Source organism: Cebus imitator, unplaced genomic scaffold (assembly GCF_001604975.1).
Source record: "Cebus imitator isolate Cc_AM_T3 unplaced genomic scaffold, Cebus_imitator-1.0 Scaffold331, whole genome shotgun sequence".
NCBI classification, from domain to species: domain Eukaryota; kingdom Metazoa; phylum Chordata; class Mammalia; order Primates; family Cebidae; genus Cebus; species Cebus imitator.
In genome coordinates, this window is record NW_016107646.1 from 406,846 (window position 1) to 432,700 (window position 25,855).

A 25,855-nucleotide genomic window follows, 5' to 3' on the forward strand; every position below is an offset into this window, starting at 1 on the left:
GAGACGGAGTTTTGCTCTTGTTGCCAGAAGTGCAACGGTATGATCTCGGTTCACTGCAACCTCAGCCTCCTAGATTCAAATGATTCTCTTGCCTCAGCCTCCTGAATAGCTGGGACTACAGGCGCCTGCCACACCCAGCTAATTTTTGTATTTTTAGTAGAGGCAGGGTTTTACCATGTTGGCTAGGCTGGTCTCAAACTCCTGACCTTAGGTGATCCACCTGCTTTGGCCTCCCAAAGTGCTGGGATTATAGGCATGAGCCACTGAGCCCGGCCTGGAGTCCTCTAAGAATGATCACTGCCACTGGCAAAGGGGGCAGCTCACCAGAAGCCAGGTTTCTTTCTTCTGCCTACCCTCACTTGCTATTTTCTTTTTTTGATTTCATTTATTATCAATCACACAAGCAATATCACGACAACAATAAAGTAAAGAAAAAAATCCACCTATGTACTTTGCTACTTCTCATGCAGTTCCAGTTTTTGCCTCGTGTATGTTTTACTAATCACAGTGAAAGGTGGGTAAAATGTTGTGTGTCACTTTTTCCATTTTATATATTACTGTACATATCTTCCTAACCTACAACATGACTGTCATAATCATTTTTTTAAAGGCACTACCGTTCATTGTACAATATTCAAGATGTGCACACAGTCTAGAGTGGGCATCTTGGTTTTTATTTCTTGCTGTAATAAGACCACTTCTGGTATTTCACCATCAATTCTTTATTAGGTGCACATTATGAAACTTGATGAACTATATTAATGAATTTCTTAAAGAATCCTTCTTTCTTTCCCATAATTAATTATATTAATGTTTACTGGGTACTCACTGTGATCAATTCTACTTAAAGAATATATACTCTAAATAATAGACATGGTCTATGTCCTCATGTAGCTCATCTGGCCAGGAAGAGGGGCTCATGACAACATATAAACATGTAAGTAGAATATGAAGTACAAATTGTTGTAAGTGTTACAAAGAAGAACCAGTTTTATTAAGACTACTTGGGCCAGGCGTAGTGGCTTATGCCTGTAACCCCAGCACTTTGGGATGGTGAGGCAGGAGGATCACTTGAGCCTAGGAGTTTGACACCAGCTCCAGCAACACAGGGATACCCTGTCTCTACAAAAAAAAATAAAATAAAAAAAAATAAAAATTAGCCAGGCATGGTCCTACACATCTGTAATCCCAGCTACTGAGGAGGCTGAGGTAGGAGGATCACTTGAGCCCAGGATTCTGAGGCTGCAGTGATCTATGATTGTGCCACTATACTCCAGTCTGGGTGACAGAGCAAGGCACTGTCTATCTCAAAACAACCAAAAAACAAAACAAAGACCACTTGGTTACTGAGTATGATTTGCTCTATGCTTTATTTGCTAACATTTTATTTGGGATTTTTGTATCAATATTTAGAAGTGATATTAATTCATAGTGTTTTTTATTTGTTCTATTTTTTTTTTCCATTTGGGTGGTGAGTCTTATCTGATTATGCTTTTTAAAAAGTAAAAGCTTTCTTGTTATATCCTCACATAGTTGCAACAACATCAGAATAATCTATTCCTTAAGGATTTGAAGATACTACCTTTGGAATTCTTTAGGTCTGGTTCTTTTTTAAGGATACAGCTTTTCAACAACTCCATTATTTCCTCCATAGTTATTTTCACTTAAAAATAAGCAATTTATTCAAAATTCATTTAAAAATAAGCAATTTCATTAATTTTTGCCTTTTCAATTAAATGCTCTTTGTGCTTTCTTTAGCTTTATTTCAGTATTTTTTCTAATTTCTTGAGTTGAGTGTTTAATTGACTTACATTTAAAGCAATTTCCTCTGAATACAGCATTAGTTATAAACTTTAGTTTTAATATTAAGTGCTTTAATAATAATTTTAAAACGCTGCAATTAAATCTTGGTTTCTACTTTGCACAGCTGCAGTTTAGGAGTGGTGTTAACATTTCCAGGTGGTAGAGTTTTACTGGTTTCTATTTTTGTTATTATTTTTCTGTTTTTATTTCACTGTGATCTGAGGATGTGGTCTGTACTATTTCAACTTCCTGGAATTTATCAAGGATTTCTTCATGGCTAATTATGTGATCAACTTTTGTAAATGTTACACAGGCACTTGAAAGAAAGTTTATTCTCTGTTTTCAGGATTTAGATTATTCTGATTAATTATTCAGATCCTCTGTCTTTATACGGCTTTCTGTCTAATTATCTTCCATGAGTTGAGAGAAGTCTCCTAATCCCCTTATATTTCTGTTAATGTAGTTTTGCAGTTTCTGCAGATTTTCCATTGCATATTGGATATGATATTTTTGTGGATTGTGCTCGTTTTGTCAGGATAAATCTTCTCGTTTTGTCATGTAATATCTTCTGCCTTAATTTTCATTTAATAATATCATGATCTCCTGCTTTCTTTTACTTTCAACCTGAGTTACCTTGTTTTTTTTTATGAAAATTATTGAAAATTTATGTATGTAGCCAAAACACTTGGCAACCTGCAAGGGCCAATCAGAAAGGGTGCCAGCCCTGGCACTGCTGGGAGAGCCCCTGTCTTAGTATTTATCATGACAGGGCTGGGGTTGAGAGGAGGCGATATTAGGAGAAAGAAGCATGGTGGCAGCTATTTTATTTACTCTTACACCTGTACTAGTGCAACTTGGCTGAATTCAATTTCAGAATCATTTCAAAATCAATCTGGAAGTTTCTCTGACGTCCAATTTGAGAATGTTTCTTTTTGTTTGTTTGTTTTACTAGGTAAACTTATTCCATTTCCATTTATTATCATCACTGATATGCATTATCTTAATTCTGTTATCTTACATTCCTATTTAAAGTTTGATTTGTTTCCAACATTTTCTTATACAAGGTACATTTTGTTTCTTGTGTGTGCTTTTGTTTTCCCTACTTGATAAGTTGGAAAGAAACAAATATAAAGATCTCTTTCTCTTCTCTTGATCTACAGCATACTTAAATATAGCATAGAGTACATTTGTTTCTATAAGTAACTATCAAAAACACAAATCTTCCAGTACAAAAAAGAGAACTAGTTGATGAGATAGGAACAGGAAAACCTAGCGCCTCATTAACATGGGGGGCTGGATGCTGCCCCAGGGGTATGAGCACCCCCTTCCAGGTCATGGCAAAAGATACATGATGCTTAGGTCATTTGACTGGCAAAGAGGAAATAAAAGAAGAATTACAAATAAATTTTTAAAAAAGGAATTTCCTAAATGATTAGTGAGAGCTCCTGGTGTTGGTATACATGAGTGTGTGTGTGTGTGTGTGTGTGTGTGTGTGTGTGTGTGTGTGTGTCTGTGCCTGTGTGGAGGGGTGGGGGAAAGAGAGAGAAAGAAGTACGAAAGAAACAGGGACAGAGAGACATAAAGAGACAGAAAAGGAGAAGGGAGGGAAGATATATTAAAAATATATAGTGGTCTTATCTAAGCACTCATTTTCAACTCTAACAAGGTGCCTCTGGAAAAAGTAAATGGATTGGTAAACAATGAATGAAAAAAATGTAGTGAAAATCATACTGCTTACATCGATGTTTCATATTAGTCACATTTTAAAGTTTTTATAGAAAATATAAACAGTATAGGTCTTGCTAACCAATTCCTGACCCGAGAGTTCATTAATTTGTTTCTTTTTTAAGATTTTCAATTACTTATTAACAAATATCTTAATTGTCAGGGAGCAAATAAAGTTATCAAGAAGCAGAAAATCCTAAAATGTATTTTTTAAATAATTAAATATATATCAATTACAGTAATGGACAGGCAATGTATACTTCTTATAATTTAGACTCAATTTCTTTCTATAGATCAGAGCTGAAAAATATAAACAATGAGAAAGGAGTAGAATGCCCAAGTATTTTCCTTCAAACCTCATTTATGACTCAGCATAGCTCAATTAAGAATAAGAAGACAAAATACGCCTTTACCTAGAAGTGCCACCAGGGTTAGCAGAATCACCATGTGCTTCACTCCTTTTCTTTTATAGAAATATAGGAGAATGCAGAAAATTAAGATTTCTAAAATCTAGAAATAAAAAGATGGAAAAGAGTAAATTATTCTACACAAAGTCTTCAAAATGCCACACTTCTCATTTTGATTTTGCAGCAGTTCTCATATGAGAGTTGAGGGTGGCTGAGGTTACCTAGGGCCGACACAGGAGAGCAATATAAGCACCTTGGCCTTCCAGACCCAGAGCTCAAACACCCCTCCCGCCAGTAATCTCCAGTCCTGACCTCCCTGGGAGTCTAGTCTCATTTCCCCAAGAATCTACAAGACATTGCCACATGCATGCTTAATAGACACTCCATTCCAACCTTCCCAGCTTGTTCCTCTGGGGCCTTTGCCCTCCAGTTAGTGGCATTCCCACACTCCCTGTTGCACACACCCTAACCCCTCCCTTTCCCCCGTCCTCTCTAGATAGCTGCATTTGCTTCTAACTCATCTCTGATTTTATTTTTGCCTCTCTGTAATCCAGCCATTCCACAGCCAGAGGAATCACTTAAAAACACCATTTGGATAATGAAATATTTTATTCATAGAGAACATATATGATGCACATCAAAGGGATTTAGAGTAATACGACAGACACTCACAGACTCTTCACCCAACCTGAGAAACAGAACCTACTGACATCTCTGAAGCTTCTCGTGTGTCCCTCTCCAGCTGCACTCCCCTCCTCGTTCAACCTCCCCAGGAAACACTACACTGAAAATGTGTGTTTATCATTCACTTTCTTTATAGTTTATTGCATTTTTATGTGTTCCTAAATGAACCCAGTTTATTTTTGCATGTCTGGACTTTATACAAGTGGGATCACACTTGCTTTCACTTGCTTGCTTTCTTCCACCGTGCATTATATTTGTGACATTTGTCCAGGGTGATGCATGTAATAAAAATATAAGCTAGACCCATTCATTCTTTGCTAAAACCTCCTGTGGTTTCCTATCACATTTAGAATAAAATCCAAACTCCCTCCTGGATCACAAAGTCCCAGGCAACTCCCTGGACCTCATTTTGTACTACTCACTCCTGGATGGTCCACTCTGTGCCAGCCTCAATGGCAATGTTTTTAAATTCTTTTTTCCCCCAGTTCTTTGCAATCCTCAGATTACTGCTGCCTGGGCCTTTGCATTGTTTGCTCTGCCTGGAATGCTCTTTCACTGATCTTTACACAATGGCTCCTCCTCCTCACTCAGCTCGCAGGTCAAATGCCAACTCTCTGAGAGTTCACCAACTCTTCTGATCTAACAGAGCCACCCATTATTCTGTCACACCCCCAGCCTCAGGTCACTGTGGAGCATTTTGCCATCATCATTTCTTGTTCATCTGTTTATGTGTTTCTGGTCTGTCTTCCCTGCTAGAATGCCAGCCCTAGAACAGGAATCTTACCCACTCTTTTTACCACCCAATCTCTGGTGCCTGGCACGCAGTTGGTCATTCAGTGAGTACTGATGGAATTAATGAATAAATCACACCTCAAATTTATTACAAATAACTTGCCAAAAAAGACCTAATGTCTAATAAATTGACTGTTCAATAAATATTAATTGACTGCATGTCTAAAATTTTCCTATCCTTAAGAACTCTAGTGTAATTTTGAGTTTTCAGTTTTATTTTTGTTTTAACATCTTTTTTTTGAGATGGAGTCTCGCTCTGTTGCCCAGGCTAGAGTGCAATAGTACGACCTCGGCTCACTGCAGCCTCTGCCTCCCAGGTTCAGGTGATTCTCCTGCTTCAGCCTCCTGAGTAGCTGGGATTACAGGTGTGTGCTACCATACCTGACTAATTTTTGTATTTTTAGTAGAGACGGGGTTTTGCCATGTTGGCCAGGTTGGTCTTGAACTCCTGACCTCAAGCAATCCACCCACCTCAGCCTCCCAAAGTGCTGGGATTATAGGCATGAGCCACCACGCCCAGCCCAAGCTATTATTTTTTAAGAGATGGTATCCTTGGACTGAATTTGTAAGTATGAATGTACATTTTTCTAACAGCAGACAGTACCATCACTAATTTTGTTTCTTTTTTTAACCACAGGAGTTAGGGACTTCACTATTTCCAGGAATGCATTCTACTTACAACATCCTCTCTAAATCAGCTTGAATTTGTTTCCATTCAAGGGTTTGCTTGCGGGTTTGTTTTTTCCTCTAATCCTCTGTGGGCATGGGAAACAGCAGGCCCTTATCTTCCTCATTTAAAAACCTTTCCATCTAAAATGGAAGATGAAATCATCCCTTTGTCTTTTCTTCTCCTGGCAAATTAAACCAATCATTATAACTGTTTCTTTTTGGGACTTATTTGCCAGACCTTTAATTTAACTGAGTAGTGCTACAAAAGCTATTAAACTCCTATCTCTTTGCCTTCCCTAAAATGGCCATCAAAACGTTGAGTGTCCTAATTTCTGTGCAGCTCACCAATTGTTAACAGAAATATCCCTCTGGTTGCGGTCTCCCCTCAACCACAGGCTTCCATTTCTCACAAGAGAATTACAGACAACTCACAGCAGCATTTGGGCCACTGTATTTGTTGCTGGAGAAAAGAAAGCTCTTCCTGAGCTAACGCACAGAGCCCGTTAGGTGAATCGATGATCATGCCGATTATTAATTTTTGCAAGCATTTGTTATCGGTTCTAGAAACCATGTATGACTCTTTTTGTGTGTGTAGGCAAATTCCATCTCTGTGGCTTCAGATAAATAAAACATGAGTTCCTATTATTCACAGAATAACTGTAGCTGCCCTGGTTCTGCCTGTGGCGAGAAGTCACACCGCTCCCGGTAATAAAATATTAAAGCAGTATGAGTGAATGCTATTTTTTTTCTAGCAACGTTTTTTTTTTTCTCCTCCCTGCAAACATCAATATTAAAGAAGCTGTGATGTCTGCAGGTTGCGGTGCCCCAGGAAGAGGCTGCAGTATTGATTGCCATCTCACAGGTTATAAAGAGTAACAGCACTTGCTGTGCGTCCCCACACCCTGTGCACTGTTCTCAGGACTTTCTGTGTACAAGTTCATTGAATCCTCACAACCACTTAGGAGGTAGGTGCTATCATCAGTTTACAGGTGAGGAAACTGAGGCTCAGAGGGGCTAAATGATGCAGCGCTGATAGGCAGCATAATGGCCTCCTCATAGAAGTCCCTGGTCTAATCTCTGGAAGCTGTGAAGATGTTACTTTACATGGCAAAGGGGTTCTGTATTAGGTTGGTGCAAAAGTAATTACAGCTTTCCCCATTAAAAGTAATGAAAAACCGCAATTACTTTTGCACCAGCCTAATTCAAAGGGTACTGGCAGCTGAAGGGGTGCGTGGCAAAAGAGATAGACAAAATTTTAGCACTGGATGCCCCACCGCTGGTACCAATATCTGAGCCTGATTTTATCTCATCTTCTCTCACCAAGCTCTCAAACGCATAGCCTATGACCACAGCATATGGCTTCTCTGTCCACAAGAAATGAGCTCTGCAAAGGTTCTCTCTAGGGCCAGGTTTGGACAAAGATCTGATCCTTGGTAGTCAGTTTATTAATTCTGTAGAGAGAGGCATTGAGTAAGGCATGTGCATCCCAGAAGTGAACAAACTGGTTTTGTGTTCTGGCTCTACTGCTTAGTACTTATGTGACCTTAAACAAGTTCCTGGACCTTCCCCAGCCTCAACTTCACCATCTACCAGATGCAGAGGATAACAGCACCCCATGTATAGGGCCAGTGGGCAGGTAAAGAACAGAATGTAGCCTGAGCTAGACGTAGGGCTCAGCAGCTCAGAGAGTGTTAGCTAATGCTACCGAAGAAGTAGACCCTTGAGTGGACACACAAGTGATATTTGCATTCAGACAATAAAGCAAATAACATCATGCCATAGATACTGATGTCCTATAAAAACATACAGTTTTTGGCCGGGCACGGTGGCTCACGCCTGTAATCCCAGCACTTTGGGAGGTCAAGGCGGGCGGGTCACAAGGTCAGGAGTTAGCAGAGCCAATATGGTGAAACCCTGTCTCTACTAAAAATACAAAAATTAGTCAGGACTACAGGTGATGGTGGGCACCTGTAGTCCCAGCTACTTGGGAGGCTGAGGCAGGAGGATCCCTTGAACGCGGGAGGCAGAGGTTGCAGTGAGCTAAGATCGCGCCACTACACTACAGCCTGGGCGACAGAGCAAGAGTCCATCTCAAAGACAAAACAAACCAAAACAAAATACAGTTTTCTCCCTTAGGTTTCTAATACCTGATGGTGGGTTTTGTTGCAGCTTTGTTAGAAAGGCTGACTTAATAATCAGATTTAGGGTATAGAATGACAGCAAATGACAGGCTTGGCCCTAGCATCTACTGATTTAATTTTTTTGTCTGAGAGAAAATGAGCACTGTGTAGATTATTTTGTGAAGGATTTTATGTTCACAAAAGAGGTTTCCATTTGAATAGTCTCTTGGAAAATCTGGGTGAGCGAAATGGCCATGACCAAGCCTGCCAAATAACATGAAGTAATTGAGATTCAGGGCTGCATTTTCTAATGTGGGTTTTGCAGAACACATTTGCTCATAGGTATTACTCAACAAAAGGTCCTTCCGAGAAAAGGGCCTCGTGATCAAATAAGCCTGGGGCATGTAGGATTAACAAAATCAAACCTTTCTCATTCTTACAGGACTTCTAGCTTTCAACATGCTAACAGAGATGATGAATTTCGCAGGCCTTGTTATGCGGAATCTTTCTCACCTAGTTTGACCTTGAAAACCCCAATCTTCTTTGTGTTTTGGCAAGGATAGGGATTGGCCTTCTGTGGCAGACAGGCCAGGAAAGGCTGTTTTAGTGCGTGAGTGAAGGGCACTTTATTCTTCTCTGGCTGGTAGACACTGGGCTTCTCAAATCTTACTTCCCTTCTTTTCTGTACCAGATCAAAGGGAAAGCTCCTGGGCCTTGTCTCTGTGAGGCTTCCATTTAATGTAAGCCTTGAAGGAAAAACAGACTTCCGTCTGGGGCAGGCAAACACACAAGACAAGGGGTTGATGTGAGCTCGTGGGTACCGCAATATTATAATTCCTTTTGTGAGAAATATAAAACGTATTCAGGCTTATACATATTTTAGAAGTTATTTGATCAGTCCTGAAAGCCAATTCAGGTGCTCTTATTTATACTTGGTATAATACATAGAGTTAGATGACTGATATGTCAAAGAATAGTCTTAATTACTGTAATTATTATCTTTGCAGTCAGGGCTTGTAGAAAAGCACAGAATTTGCCACATCTGAGGATTAAATATTACTTAGGTGTTTAACGATTCAAACCAAACTTCAGCTCACGATCTTAGTATAAAATTCATCACTACTGGAGTCTTTAGAGATGCAATTGGGTAACGGATTAAATTACAAATGAATATAATATAGACCTTTTCCCCTTCGAGTCTAATGCCAACAGCGTTATTTCAAATGTGACTTTATTAAAGGTTTATTTTATGCTATGTTTTAAATACCTGAAATTATTTACATTTTTCTCTGTGGTATTTACTTTCAAATATACTTTCTTTATCTTAATATGATTTTTCAGATATATGGGTTTCTCCCAGAACTTTGGAATTCCTGCTATGGGAATTCCTCTCCCTAAGCTTGGTGTCTAATCACCACCTTAATGGATAAGTGAATAAATGAATGCATATGTTTATTTTAAGAGCTAACTTTGGAAAAATGCCCAACTGCAATTAATCTCAGTACTTTTTGTGGAAATATACAGTATAATGAAAAGTAGTTTGGATCTCTTCAAATGTTTTCTCTAGGGTTAAAACAATACAAGATACGTCATCATTAAACAATGCTGTTTATTCCAAGAAATAAGTCTTGATGCATCTTTAATATACAAAGAATTTAACTCAGGCCATTAATTTTCTGGTTTCAGGCTATGTGACCCTTTTCTTAGCTAGATGAAGAATTGATTTTGCCTCTATGCAAAGAGTTATAATTTGTTGGTAAGGCTTCAAGTCTGGACTATCATGAAATTTTCAGTAAAGTATAAAAAACAGAAGTAAATCACAGAGATTAGAACTCCTTCTAGTGCTTATCATTGACTGATGAAAGCTGTGATAATTAAAAAACTGAATGTGGCATAGAAGTAGGAAGATAAATGGGGCAGAGGGGTTGACACAAAGAATGACATACCCGAGGAAGGCGATCTGAGTTGGGATGCTCAATCTTTATTATTTTTATTATACTTTAATTTCTGAGGTACATGTACAGAATGTGCAGGTTTGTTACATAGGTATACATGTGCCATGGTGGTTTGCTGCATCCATCACCCTCTCATCTAGGTATTTCTCCTAATGCTATCCGTTGTCTATCCCCCTACCCCTGCTATCCCTCCCCTAGCCCCCCAGCCCCTGACAGGCCCTGGTGTGTGATGTTCCCCTTCCCGTATCCATGTGTTCTCATTGTTCAACTCCCACTTATGAGTGAGAACATGCAGTGTTTGATTTTCTGTTCTTGTGTCAGTTTGCTGAGAATGATGGAAGCCCAATCTTAAAGGCTGAAGGAGGGCAGGGGTGAGGGGAAGAGGTAGGAAGTGACAGCACCAGGATAGAGATGAGGCCTATGAAAATGGATTGCAGGGCCGTAACTTATGAGGATCAGGGCTTTAAATAGGCAGGACACTAGGACTGATGGCCTGATTGACTCATTGATCAACCAAAACAAGTTCATGTCCTGAAGAAGTGCAGGGTCTTCTGGAACAAAACAGGCAAGTAAATAGATAAAGAGATCCAATCTGAGCCATGCCCATGAGGGTGAGTTTTCAGGGGTCATAAGGAAATGGGGCTGTGGGTCAAAGGAGGCAGACAGATACAACAGCACTGTGTTATGTAGCTGGAGGGGGCTCACGGGTCAGATTTGTTTATTAGGAGGAGCTTGTAGCCAGTATTGATGATGAACGTCAGGGGAGGCAGCCTTCTTAAAAGGCTGCTGATACGCTCCAAGCAAGAGATGATGGAAGCCTGAATTAATGCAATGGGAATGGGAATGTGAAAAAGGGGTCAAGTTCGAGACTTTACATTTCCAACAGGATCAGGGGTATGAGTGAGGAATGCGGATGAAGGAAGAGTCATGTGTAGTTTAGGTTTCCAGTATGAGAGGCTGACGTGGAAGAGAAGAGAGAGTTTGGAGGGGAAGATAGTTCAGTTTTTGATATGCTACATTTGAGGAAACTATGGGAGGTCCAGGCAGGGATGAGTAATAACTAAGCAGACAAGAATATAGATCTAGAGCTCAGGCAGGGCCTGGGAAGGAGAGGTGGGTCTGGATTAGGAAGTCTTTAAAAAGGATGCTGGTGGGTGGGCAATTGGATTCTTTTAGGAGACCTGGGAAGAGGGTGAAGCATGAATGGAAGCAAGGCAGAGAAAGAGGAGGTGCTCAAGAGCCCAGCATGGATTAGTGAGAGAGGAAGAAGAGAAATGGAAAACATTTGGAGGAAGCAAGGAGGAGAAAGTTTCCAGAAGATGATGGGCCAGGGAGTAAATGTTGCGTAAGGTTCAAGAAGAATCAGGACCAAAAAAAAGCAATTCCTTTGACAATTCATAGAGAGGGATTTACTTCTCCAGACTTCTCCACCGTCACTTGCCACTCCTAGCCCCATTCCTGTTGGAAATGTAAAGCCTCTTGAACTTGGTCCTTTTCTACATGTCCATTCCCATTGCATTAATTCAGGCTTCCACCATCTCTTGCTTGGACCGTGTCAGCAGCCTCTTGACAAGGCTTCCTCCCCTGCTGTGCATCGTCAACACTGTAGCTACAAGCTCCTCCTAATAAACAAATCTGACCCATGAGCCCCCTCCAGCCACATAACACAGTGCTGCTGTATCTGTCTTCTGTTCCCTCTGCCAGCAAAGTCCCCTGCCTCCTTTGACCCACAGCCCCATCCACAGATTAGAATGAGTGAAGAGTTAGTGGGAGCTGAGGAAGTGGACGGGGCCAACAAAAGTAGACTATTTGAAGACATTTTTGGTAGTAAATGGCAGGAGGGAAATGGGACAGTTTATTAAAAGGGTGTGTAGTATATGAGAATTTTTTTTTTTAAACAGAGAAACCTAAGTATCTTCATAGGGCAAGAGAAAGGAGTAGAAAAGGAAACGAAAGTGAGAAGATCTGTAAATATTTGTGTTCTAGTGATCAGAATGCATATCAGAAATGGTAGGACATATATAATTTTTGTCATACACACTAGGAACTGCTTCAGTCATGTGCTTAGAGCAAATTTCACCAGTAAACATGTCTCCGTAAATGCCAATGTCACACTTTTCAATACTAGGCATATAAAGTAGGATCATACTATTTTACCTGTTTTAATGGCAGAGGGCTAGACCAGTTAACTTTTTGAGATCACTTCTAATCCTAAAAATGTCTAGTTCTGTGTGCTTTGATTCTTTTTTTTTTTTTTTTTTTTGTCTTGAGACAGGGTCTCACTCTGTCACCCAGGCTGGAGGGCAGGCCTGCGATCATGGCTCACTGCAGCCTTGACTTCCTGGGCTCAAGATCCTCTCATCTCAGCCTCCCAAGTAGCTGGGACTGCAGGTGCCTACCACCATGCCTGGCTAATTTTTTAAATTATTTGTAGAGATGAGGTCTTGCCATGTTGCCAGACTGGTCTCAGACTGCTGGACTCAAGCGATTCTCCCACCTTGGTTTCCCAAAGTGTTGGGTTACAGATGCATGCCACCATGCTCAGCCTTATTCTTTTTATTGATTTCACAACTATTTTACCAAACCCGCTCTTGGTTAAATGCTCAGCTAGACTATCCCAGCTTTCTTTTTATTACCTGCCCTTTGTAGAATATTATTATTCCCTAATCTATACCAACTTCTATGCATATCAACCCTTTTGATCATATTCTCTTTATTACCTACAGATACAGCCACTGCATCAAATGAGATATCCCAGTTAACACCTTCACATTTATCTATCAGCTCATTTTTTTTTTTTTTTTTTTTTTTTTTTTTTTTTTTTTTTTTTTGAGATGGAGTTTCACTCTTGTTGTCCAGGTTGGAGTGCAATGGTGAGATCTTGGCTCACTGCAACCTCCGCCTCCCAGGTTCAAGCAATTCTCCTGTCTCAGCCCCCCTAGTAGCTGGGTTTACAGGGGTGTACTGCCACTCCCAGCTAATTTTTGCGTTTTTAGTAGAGATGGGGTTTAATCATGTTGGCCAGGCTGGTTCTGAACTCCTGACCTCAAGTAGTCTGCCTGCCTTGGCCTCCCAAAGTGCGGGATTACAGCCATGAGCCACCGTCCCCAGCCTCATTTCATTCTTTTACACATCTCTCGACATTGTAGTACTATTGTGCGCTCCTCTCAGACAATCTATCTGTGCCATTGATCTCAACAAGGACTTTTTTTGAAGAGAACCTCTATTTTGAATCAAGTTCAGTAAAGCAAAATGTGTTAAGTATTGTCCCTTCAACTTGGAAGGGAATGTTTTGTTTTACTCTGAGTTGTCCTAAAACATGTTGCTCTGGAACTTGCTGGATTAATCGATGTGGAAATTGTTCCAGGAAAGGATATCTGGGAAACTAAGGGTGCTTCTGTTGCTGACTTAGTACTTCAAATACCCTGGTATTGGTCAAATACATTTATATCTTAATAAGATATTAGTGCTGGTAAGGAAAAGATTATGTTCTCTAATATCTGCATGTGCCAGCGGACTAGATAATATAGCTTCGGGGACAGTAAAATACTTAGAATTCTTACCATATAGATCAGGAACTGCCATCCGACAAAGTAATACTGTACTGTTCTTGCTGAGATCGCCTGAGTTATATTTGGAGCAAAGCTCACCAGTAAATATGTTCCTGCAAATGCCAGTGTCATACCTTTAAATAAAATTGAAAAAATAAAAAACCAAATTGAAGCCAACCTAAAGCTTTTTGTTGATGCAGACATTGCCTGGAGACTGAGCCTTACTTGTAAAAGTGCCAATCAGCCCTTCCTATTATAATCCGTTTCATCAAACCATCTCTGGATAGCATCCCACATTCACCTGAAGGCATTCCCTTTACGGGGAAATAGAGCCAGGGGATGGATGGGGCAGGGCATAACTTCCCATTTTTCTCTGTTGTTTTGGATGAATCCTGGCCTTTTCAGGGAATCTTTCCCCAAAGATTGGGAAGATCAGAGTATGTGCTATGAAGACGTGAAAACACATCCCAAGCTGACTGTTTCCACATGAGCCAGTAAGTGCATGATGGATCTAGACACATCTAGATCTGTCTAGATCTAGACAGCACAGCCCAGAGGACAGGGAAGCCCATCACAAGATGATCTGCGCTACACTCACTCATCTCGGGAGCTTTCAAGCACACTCAGGTGATTTAACAAGTTGAAACTCTGGTAATGAGCATCTTTAATCACTGCCATTTATTGGAGTCCTTATAGCAGCAATAACAAAGGCGAATGCTGACTTTGTTGGGGAGTTTAATTAATCCAACCTAGAATATAGAATTCCAAGGTTAGTTTAGTAAAATAAAAATAAAATAGAAACCACATCATAAACCTATGTAAGGAGTGTGTTACTGTCATGGGTTTAGCATTCCTTTCTGTTAAACGACAGAAAGGAATGTGTGTAGGGGGTTAGGGAGTGAGGCCACTGAAGGAGGGGTGAAAGGAGGATGTGCCCTTCCAAATAATGTTGAAAACTACTTATTTATATATAATTAGCAATCTGAAAGAAAAAAACCACCCTGATATAAGTAGCATATTTTGGATGGCACACCAAAAGCATAATTCAACTTGTTTCATCACTGAGGTCAGTGCTATTGTGGATATAATTTATAACCAGCATTGACTCCAACCTGAAACCATTTGGTTTGTCTACAAAGTCTCACAATTTGAAGGCACTAATTTCCTGTTCCTCTTACCCAAATGACTTAGGTTTTGAACTCTTGTTCCTGGAAACAAATAGCATTTGATTTTTCACAAAAGCTAGACAACAGCAATTCAGGGTATTGTAGAAGCTACAAGGAAGTTTCCTCTAATGTAATAATTTATTCTGTAACACTTTGTGAAGACAGATTATATGCAATCTTTAAAGCTATTTCTAATGAGAACTTTAAAAACAAAAAACAATATACATTATTAAACACTGTAATAAAAACAAATAATAAAACCATATATAAGAGCTTGGGGGAAAATTATTGGTCAGTTATGTCTTTTCTTTAGGAAAAAAATTACATAATTATTCAAAAGTAGGTTCCTAGGAGGAAGAGATTCAAAAAAACCTGTTTTCTAAACTTGGTATGGTAAAGTAGCATGAATTCATTTAATATACTTTAAAATGTCTCAGAGACTTCTGTTTCTTTTGTGAAATCCAAATTTCTAGTTATATCAAGCTCCTCTATCAGACACTTCTTTATCTCTTCTAATAGTATCTAGTTTCAATTAACCTTCTCGTATTTAAATTTAGTTTTGAGTAGGCAACGTGTATATGGCAAAATTCCAACAATACACAAGCTGATCAGTGAAAAGTAAAATCTCACCCACCCTGATGGCTCACTAGTTTTCCTCCTCAAAGTTAACTACCACCACTAGTTCCCATGGCTTTCTTTTCAGAGATGTTTTATATGCATGTATGTTTAAGTGTGCATGAGTTTTATTTTTTTACATAAAGAATTGTATATTATATAAAGTTTTCTGCATCTTGCTTTTTTTTTTTTTCTACTTAGAACATCTTGGAGGACATTTCACATGAGTATATGCAGTCTACTAATATTCTATCTTAAGGAAGTAATATTGTTACTGAACAACTTTCCAATATTGTCCCTGTTTCACATCCTGACATATCCCTCCATTTCAAATCCATGTCTGCATTTGCCTTCCATGCCTGTCCCTACTAATGTATATCTTCGTTGCATTTCTTTTTTTAAAATTTTTAATTTTTAAAGAGATTAAAGAAAAACAAAATTTTTAATTTTTGTGGGTATGCAGTAGGTGTATATATTTATGGGATGTATTTCACTGCATTTCAAAACTTTTTTAAAAAATAAAATGGCTGATGCTTTGCAGTTATATTTTCTTTCTTTCTTTTTTTTTTTGTTTGAAACAGAGTCTTGCTCTGTTGCCCAGGCTAGAGTACAGTGGTGCGATCTTGGCTTACTGCAACCTCTTTCTCCTGGGTTCAAGCGATTCTCCTGCCTCATTCTCCTGAGTAGCGGGATTACAAGCATGTGCTACCATGTCCAGCTGATTTTTGTATTTTTAGTAGATACAGGGTTTCACCACGGTGGCCAGGCTGGTCTCAAACTCTTGACCTCAGGTGATCTGCCGGCCTCCACCTCCTAATATTCTGGGATTACTGGTGTGAGCCATCGCCCCTGGCTACAATTATGCTTTCTAAGTCCCTTTCACATAGTTATTTCATTTGGGCCTCACATCACTGTGCATTTGCTAAGTAACTCTGTGTCAGTTCAGCAGGTCACACATTCTTCTTAATAATTTTTAATTCAGCTACCTGCAATAATTACAAAGGCAGTTCTGGATAGCTGCTGCCAGTTTTATGCTTGTTTATTTGGTGTCATTTATATTTAAGTGATTTACTGTCCCCTTTATGAGTTGTATGCACATTTTTCATAAGTGTTTAAAAGTGTTAAAGACAGTCATTTGCACTTCCTTAAATAAATTCCTTTTAAATTTATTTATATTTCACCTTTTGCTAAAAGTGGTATGAGACATCAGTTCCTGCTATTTTTATTTCAGTAAAGCTACATATATTACTTCTTTTGAAAGACACAGATTTCTGACTTAGGAAACTTGTTACCTCCTGCTGGCCCATTTGCCAAAAGGAGTAATCTGAACCTGTAAGATCCTCTGAAAGCCTGCTGCCAGATGTATTGGAGCTCTCTTGTGTGTTATTTGTTTCTTTTCTCTTGCTGCTTTTAGGGTTCTTTCTTTATCCTTGACCTTTGGGAATTTGATGATTAAATGCCTTGGAGTAGGCTTCTTTGGGTTAAATCTGCTTGGTGTTCTATAACCTTGTACACGAATATTGATGTCTTTCTCTAGGTTTGGGAAGTTCATATTATCCCTTTGCATAAACTTTCTACTCCTATCTCTCCTTCTACCTCTTCTTTAACGCCAATGACTCTTAGATTTGTTCTTTTGAGGCTATTTTCTAGATCATGTAAGCATGCTCCATTCCTTTTTATTCTTTTTTTTTTTTTGGTCTCCTTTGACTGTATTTTCAAATAGCCTGTTTTTAAGCTCACTAATTCTTTATTCTGCTTGATCATTTATGCTGCTAAGAGACTCTGATGCATTCTTCGGTATGTCAGTTGCATTTTTCAGCTCCAGAATTTCTGCTTGATCCTTTTGAATTATTTCTATTTCTTTGTTAAATTTATCTGACAGGATTCAGAATTCCTTCTCTGTGTTATCTTGAATTTATTTGAGTTTCCTCAAAACAGCTATTTGGATTCTCTGTCTGAAAGGTCACATATCCCTGCCTCTCCAGGGTTGGCCCCTGGTGCCTTATTTAGTTTGTTTGGTGAGCTCATGTTTTCCTGGATGGTCTTGATGCTTGTGAATGTTTGTCAGTGTCTGCGCTTTGAGGAGTTAGATATTTATTGCAGTCTTTGCAGTCAGGGCTTCTTTGTACCCATCCTTCTTTGGAAGACTTTCTGGGTATTTTAAGGGATTTGGGTGTTGTGATCTAAGTTTTTGGTCACTGTGGCCATATCTACATTAGGGAGCACTCCAAGGCCAGTAATGCTGTTCTTGAAGATTTGTAGAGGTACCACCTTGGTGGTCTTGGATAAGATCTAGATGAATTATCTTGATTACCAGGCAGAGACTCTTGTTCTCTTCTCTTATTTTCTCCCAAACAGAGTCGGTCTCTCTCTCTCTCTCTCTCTCTCTCTCTCTCTCTCTCTCTCTCTCTCCTCCCACCCCACCCATCTCTCTTTCTCTCTTGAACTGCCTGGAGCTGGGGGCAAGGGGTGGGATGACACAATCACTCCTGTGGCCACTTCTACTAGGATGCACTAGGTAAGACCTGAAGCAAGCATTGGATCTTGCCCAAGGCCAGCTGTATCCACTGCCTGGCTACCTCCTATGTTTGCTCAAGGCCCTAGGGCTCTACAATCAGCAGGTGGCAGAGCCAGCCAGGCTCATGTCCTTCCCTTCAGGATGACAAGTTCCCCTGGGCCCTGAGTGGGTCCAGAGAGGCTGTCCAGAAGTCAGGCCTGGAGTCAGAAACCTTAGAAATGTACCTGGTGTTCCATTCTTTTGCAGCTAAGCTGACACCAAAACTACAAGACAAAGTCCTTCCTACTTGTCCCTCCACCTTCCCCAGACAGAGGAGTCTCTCCTCTGTCCACCACCATCAAGTACTGCCAGGGTACTGCCAATAGTCACCTAAGGCCCAAAGGCTCTTCACTCAGCTTACACTGAAAGCTGCCAGGCCTGCCGCTACCCTTCAGGGAAGTGGGCTCTCCTGTGGTTCAGGGTAGGTCTACAAATGCCATCCAAGAGCCAAGACCTGGAATCAGGGACCCCAAGAGCGCTCTTGGTGCTCTATGCCCCACCTGTGGCCAAGCTGGTACCTAAGCTGCAAGACAAAATGCTTTTTATTCATTCATCTCCTTTTCTTAAGTAGGAGTCCTTCCCCGTAGCCACCACAGCTGTGAATATGCTGGGTGAAGCTAACATGTCTCTGAGTCTCACCCAAGGCTCACAGTGATTTGCAGAGCTTGAGTACTGTCTGGCTATCACTGCGGATTACGCAGGGCCCAAATGCTCTTTAGTCAGCAGGTGACGAATCCTTCTTGTACTAGGTCCTTCCCTTTCTGGCCCAGGGTGTGTCAAGAAGTGTCGTCCAGGAGCTAGGGCCTAGAATGGGGGCCTCAGGTCTCTGACTGATGCCCTATCCTACTGTGGCTGAGCTGGTATCCAAGTTGCAAGACAAAGTCCTCTTTATCGTCTCTCCTTGCCTCAAGGGGAAGAAAGGAGGCTGGCGGGGGCGGGGTGGGGGAGGAGTGGTGCCTGTGCTCCCTTGTCTGCCCATCTGGTGTCTCACTGGGTCGGATGCCCTTCAAGTCCACTGGTTCCAATCCTAGCACAGCACCAGGACTTGCCTAGGAGATGCTGTTCTTATGGCCTAGACAGCCTTCCAAGTTTACTTAGGACCCCAGAGCCTTTTAGCTTGTGGTGGCAAGGCTTGCCAAAACTCGAGTTCACACCTGTGGGGTGGTAGATTTCTCTCTGGATAGAGCTGGTCTAAATGCTCCCTCTGTGGCAATTGGCTGAGTTCTACCCAGTGTTGGCAGCACTGAGTTCTAGTGCAAAGTCCTGGAATCACGGTGCCCTTCTTCCCCAAGTGCACAGATTCTCTTTGCCATGTGGTCACTGCTGGAGGATGTGGGAGAGGTGGTGTTGGTGATTCAAGACTGTCCTTCCTACCCTCTTCAGTGCTCTTTCAGCAATATGACGTTAACATCAGGTACTGTGATTGCCACCTGAGTTTTGGTTCTTACGAAGGTGCTGTTTTTTGTGTAAACAGTTGTAAAATTTGGTGTTCCTGCAGGGAGGACGATTGGTAGAGGCTTCTATTCAGCCATCTTGCTCCACCTCCTTTGTCTGGACATGTCAAGTTCCGAAAGATAGCAGGGTATCACCACCATGTTCCTCACCCAGGAAAATGTTACATTTTAGGTCAAGACTTGGATCCCAGAAGTCTAATCCAAACTGAAACTGCCCCCACAAAATTCACATTTCACTGCTACTTGCTACCTGGAAGAGCTTAGGCAAGTTATTTACTCCATTGTGACTCAGTTTCCTCATCTCTAGGTACAAATTAAGTCATCATACTGGCTAAATCCCAGGAATTTGGCTCTGCAGGAGGCCAGTCTAGGGAACAGAATATGCTTCAAAGCTCACTGAGAGGCCTGATGTGACAGTGGACCCTGGACAGATGCATCTCAGGATGCTGACTGCCTGCCATGAGCCAATGGCCATCTGAGTTAAGCTTAAAGATTAACCCAAAATTCTGGGGCTGTCTCTAAGGAGATAACCCAATTTGAGAATGGAAGGGATGGGCAGGAAGGAATTGGCTGGTGTTTTCTGAATCCTAACAAAGACATCTCCCTGTTGGTTTTCAAAGAAAACAGAAAGAAGGCCATGACATAACTAACAGACATAACAAAGAAGAAGGAAAAAATAGCAGTCCTATGTTTGCTACCCACAGCTAGCCTCAGGAAACTAGTACACAGAGTCCCAAGATCTGGATATTGGAGGGGACATAAAATAGCAGCCAGACAGCTGTGGGTAAGCTGCAGGTAAGGGCCAATGTCTAGATGCTAGATGCTACCCACAATACAGGCATGGGATGCCATCCTCTGCCCTCATGCCCAAACCTGCGGCAAATATATTTTCTCATCAAATACAACTCAAGTCACTTAGAAGTCTGTAATGGTCTGGTGGGAATCGCAGATTTAGCTTGATAACATACACAAATATCAAATAAGAGCTCTCCCTATAAACTTGATATTTGTGCAAAACAGGTAAACAAGCAAATCCCTGCTCTCTATAATATATACACTAGTTACACTGGGAGGGCATATGCCATGGGAAAGTAGTCTTTTTTGTTTGAAATGGAGACACAGTCTCACTCTGTTGCCCATGCTGGAGTACAGTGATGCAATCATAGCTCACTGCGGCCTCGAATTCTTGGGCTCAAGTGATATTTTCATCTTGGCCTCCCAAGTAGCTGGAACTACAGGCATGTGCCACCATGACTGGCTAATTTTTTAATTTTTATTTTTGTAGAGATAGGGTCTGGCCACGTTGCCCAGGTGGGTCTCAAACTCCTGGTCTCAAGTGATCCTCCCACCTTGGCTCCCTAAAGTGCTAGAATTACATGTGTGAGCCACTATGCCCAGTCAGTGATAATTTTTTTTAGGCAATGTTCTTAAAATTATTGAGTCCATAGACATGTATGGCTGACATGAGTGTTATGGCATAATCAGCAGCGTGCTAAAATGTGATGATAATGATAACTATAATTTTAATAACACTCAAAAGCACAGTTCTAAATGCTTTACATATAACTAATTTAATCCTTACAACAAATCTGTGAAAATGATTTGCCTTTGTGTTATTACACTGTTACAATTTATACTATACATAAGCTGTATAGTATATGACATATGATATGAATACTATATAACATATACCTCTACTGTTACCATCTACATTTGACAAATGAGGAAATTGAGCCACAGAAGAAATAACTATTTCGCCTGGGATTTTCCAGCTAAGAAGAGGAGAGCTGGAATTGGAACCTAGGTAGTCTATTTTCTTAACAATTATGCTCCACCACCTCTTATTTGCACTAAGAATCAAGGCCGCTGAATGGACAGCTCAGGGCTGTCATTTGCATTGAAGTCTTTGTGAGTGGCAACCCTAGGAGCTGTGGAGAGCACATCCTGAGGCTCGATGCAGCATCCTCACTGGGGATAGAAGGAATTAATTCTTCCTGGCAGAGATCCCTGGGGTCCTTGACTGTCTCAGGTAATTTTTCTGGCCCTAAGTTTCCTTTAGAAGCGTACTCCCAAACCGGTGTTCCCTGGAACCAGTTTCATAAGACAGATGCTCCACCAAAAAGGGTCCCAAGGCAAATGTATTTGAGAAGAGGTGAATTCAACAAACTTAATTCTTTTACTGGAAAACCTTTCAGATCCTAATGTATTAGCATTCACTGTACCTCTCCCAGAGGAGGATATGGTTGTTATATTTTCTAAACATATTTGACCATTTATATTGCACTGAAGTAGTCTTTTGGGGGAATATTTTATTTTTTGGGAAATACTTGAATCCAGCTGTGAGTAAGCCTTTGTTTCGGAGGCTACTAGTGTTTTGTTGCAAAAATCTTCTATAGATACCTGGGCACCAAGAATGTGATTGGAGGAAAATATCCCAGAATCAAGCTCCTTCCGAAGCTTCTGATCACTGGCACCTCTAACCTGTGGAGTCCCACACCTGGGCGAGTCTTGGAATCTAAGATCTACTTGCATAGTTTTTCCACAACAGATAATATCCTGGTTCCCAAGTTACTCTTTCCCTTAACTAAATCCTGAAATCTTCTTGAATTTTGTCCACTTTCCAGCTGGATTCTACTTAGTGTTAACTGCCCATTTGCTGACTTCTGGAATCTGGCCTGAACTGACTTTTAGGAGCCTTAAGATTTTTTCTTAATTCAGTTAACTTGACTGCAACCAAGATTGCATTTGAATCCCTTTGGTCCCTGCAATATGTCTGCTGGTCAGTGGGAGTCCAGTTATTACTTTTGTGGGATACCAGGAGTCACAGAATAAATTGGACTCCTTAACATCAAACCATTTGGGAATACCCTCCCATAATTCCTCAGGCTTAGGGTAGCTAAACCTTGAAGGAGCTCTCGATTGAAAATCTCAATGATGTGGTGAATTCAAGTAGTCCTGGACCTTCCATCAGAAAGGTTCCCATTCTTGAGGCAGCTCTGCCACCAAAATAGTCAATCTGTCTTCTCAACCAGAGATCATGGTTTGTTTAGCTAGTTTAGTATTCTAGATACTGGCCCCAAATCAAGCTGAGTTCCAGTGTGGGAAATGGAAGGAAGGAAATGGCCTTCCTCTCACTCTAAATCTCCTGACATTTTATGTAGTGAAATCCTTTCTAGGTGACTTGAAGTAATTAAATTACTGGTCTCTGGAAGGTGCTCATGAGTTGGCCATCATTTTTATTTCTATAATGACATTATCTGGTCTTAAATCAACTAGAGTCTCACAGGTGATTCAGTACTTCTGATGTCTAAGGGAGAAGAGAGAAGAAAATATTATAGATTTTAGCTGATGGAAGGAGAGAGAAATCTGGTGCTTTTTTTTTTTTTTAAAGGAAAAATAATCTTTAAAATAATTAATCCACTAAGAATCAGAGCACACTCCAAAGCCTGTCATTGACTTAATAATACTTGGCGATTGCTTTCAGACATAGCTTTTGTAAGGTCATTTTTTGAGACTTGTGGTGAAAAGCTTCACAGTCACAGGGTAACATTTGGCAAGAAATTAGTTCAGCTTGTTTCCACATGGCCCCCAAATCTTCATTTGTTCCATCATGAAAAACAAACTTTCATTTGCTTGAAACAGGAAAAAATAAATGATTTTCCTTTATACATTTTGACAATTTAATTTTTAGCATGTTCATATGTTAATCTTTAAAAAACATCACTAACTACTCTTTTCCCTATTTGGTTTTGGTTTTAGTCCCTATAAAGAAAAAGATGCTTTTTTTTTTCTTTTGCTTTTAACAGAAAAAGGTACATTTTCTCAAGGCAATGACAATAAAGGCCCAAAGAAAATGCATGTGACTTGACATATTTCTGAGAGGGGTTGAGGAAAAGTCCTTCCTTGGACTTCCCTAAGTATGAAGTGTGTTACTACATCTCAGATAATGATAATCTTAGGATATCGCTGGTTGGAGGCAAGGGTATGGAATAGGTGACTAAGTCTTTTTTTTTAATTCCTATGACACTCGATTAAAGGCAAAAATTGATCATGTTTAACTATGATATGAAATAAATGTGACTTATGAGTTACATACCGCTACTCCAAAAGCAATAAGTTAGGTAGGAAAAAACTAAACAAATCACCCAATCAGATTGTGGGAAAGGTTACCTGGATTACTAAAGTTAGCAAAAATATCCTAATCAAGGTTTCCTCTGATTAATTAGTAGAGTACAGTGGTGGGTGGTGGTGGTGGTAATAATAATGACAACTAAAGCTAATATTATTGAACACATTATGTGATAGGCCCTGTTGTTAAGAGTTTTACATGTATGAACTCATTTAACCCTGTGAGGTATGTAATATTATCTTTATTTTAAAGATTAGAAAATTGAGGCTTAAAAAGCTTATTTATGTAACTTTGCAAAGGTTACATAAGGTTCCTCTAACGTGATCTTACAAAAGAAAAAAAGAGAAAGGTAATATAAGGTTACATAACAGCTTTCTGATACTAAAGACTCACCCTAACTTTATGCTGTAGCTATACCAGATTGCCATTGTTAGGATACTGGTCCATCATGTACTAGTTATATGACCTTGGGCAGGTCACTTAACCTCTCTAATCAGATTTTGATTCTGTAAATGGGTTGTTCCTACATTTAAATGAGATAATCCATGCAAAACACTTAACATAGTATTTGGCAAGAGTAAATTGTTTAATAAATGTTAGCTGCTTTTAAAAGATGAGGAATTAGGCCAGGCGTGGTGATGGTGGCTCATGCCTGTAATCCCAGCACTTTGGGAGGCAGAGGTGTGTGGATCATGAGGTCACAAGTTTGAGACAAGACTGGACAACATGGTGAAACCCTCTATCTACTAAAAATACAAAAATTAGCTGGGTGTGGTGGCACCTGCCTGTAATCCCAGCTACTTGGAAGGCTGAGGCTGGAGAACTGCTTGAACCTGGAAGGTGGAGGTTGCAGTGAGCTGAGATCATGCCATTGCACTCCAATATGGGCAACAGAGTGAGACTCTGTCTCAAAAAAAGAAAAAAAAAAAAAAGATGAGGAATTAACAAATAATCCCAAATAGATAATTAAAGGTTTTATTTTGTTAGTTTGTTTTCTTGGGGTGTGTGTGTGTGTGTGTGTGTGTGTGTGTGTATTTCCCCTTCCTTATATTATATTTTTAGTATTACCTCTTAAGAATCTCTCAGCAATGAAGATGATAAAAGAAATTACGACAATTATACTGACAAAGCTTTGCATTTTTCAAAGTACTTATATAGGAATTATTTAATTTGATCTTCAAAACAGTCTTATATATTTGTCAGGAAACTGAGGCTTAGAGAAGTTAAGTAATCCTAGTTGCCCATGCAATTGATAGCAGGTGTTGAATCCAGATTCGAAGTTAAAAGGGTCAGTTTAATTTATATCCTTTAATGTTGAGAGCTAGTTTATTGCTTCTAGTAATGTTTAGTTGATCTCACATTCTCTTAGTTTATAATAAAATCAACTGTACATACTGATATTTTTATTTCTTCCTTTCCATAGTTACAACTTGCATTTATTTTTTCCTAATCCTTATAGGCAGGAGCTGTGGTACAGTGTGAAATAGAAACTTACCTTACCTTTTCATACCTTTGTTAACATTTCTCATGTTATTCCCTTTGTGTGTCCTCCTCCAAATTTTTGGATGTAGCCTATGCCTGTCCTACCCAGCTGTCAGAGCCAATTCAAATGTTATCTCTGCTGTAAAAAATTCTCTCTGATCTTCTCAGCTAGATAAGATCAGAGTGAAACTTGAGTAATTTTGTCCCCTAGAGGATGTTTTGGAATGTTTGGAGACATTTTTGATTGTCAGTACTGAGTGGGAGAATGTGAGAGAGATCTAGTGGGTAAAGGTCAGGAGGGGTCTTAAAGATGCTACAGTGCACAGGGCAGCCCCTGCAATGAAGAATGATCTGGCCCAAAATGTCAGCAATGCCGATTCAGAAACACTTCTAAACTAAAGACTCATGGCATTATGGCACATATTCTTTTCTACTTAAAAAAACTTATTTATGAATATATGTCATCATGGACTATAAATTATTTGAGGGCAGGGATTCTGTCATCATCTTTTTATCACTAATATTCAAGATTAGTCAGCAAATATCCCTTTATATCTGCATTCTTTCATTAAATACCTAGATTAATTTGATCATTACTCAACCATTAGCTACAAGAGATGACAGATACTAGATAAAAGGATTTAAAGTTCCCTTAAGCCACTTGATAAATGAGAAAATAATATATCTAAGACCTAATTTTTAATTTATAAAATTCAGGCATTGGTTTTTTTTTTTTTTTTTTTTTT

At 39.9% G+C, this 25,855-nt stretch overlaps 1 protein-coding gene across 2 annotated transcripts in view; it reads right to left on the reverse strand.

Annotated features, from left to right (window-relative positions):
• Window positions 1-25,855, reverse strand: part of NIPAL2 (NIPA like domain containing 2) — a 101,357-nt gene that overhangs the window by 18,694 nt on the left and 56,808 nt on the right. For both annotated transcript variants that reach the window (XM_017504997.2, XM_017504999.1), the window contains exons 5-6: window positions 13,719-13,840; window positions 3,942-4,038 (exon numbers count right to left, since the gene is read on the reverse strand). In XM_017504997.2, the coding sequence (XP_017360486.1) occupies window positions 3,942-4,038; window positions 13,719-13,840 (219 nt within the window). The remainder of the gene's footprint in view (window positions 1-3,941; window positions 4,039-13,718; window positions 13,841-25,855) is intronic.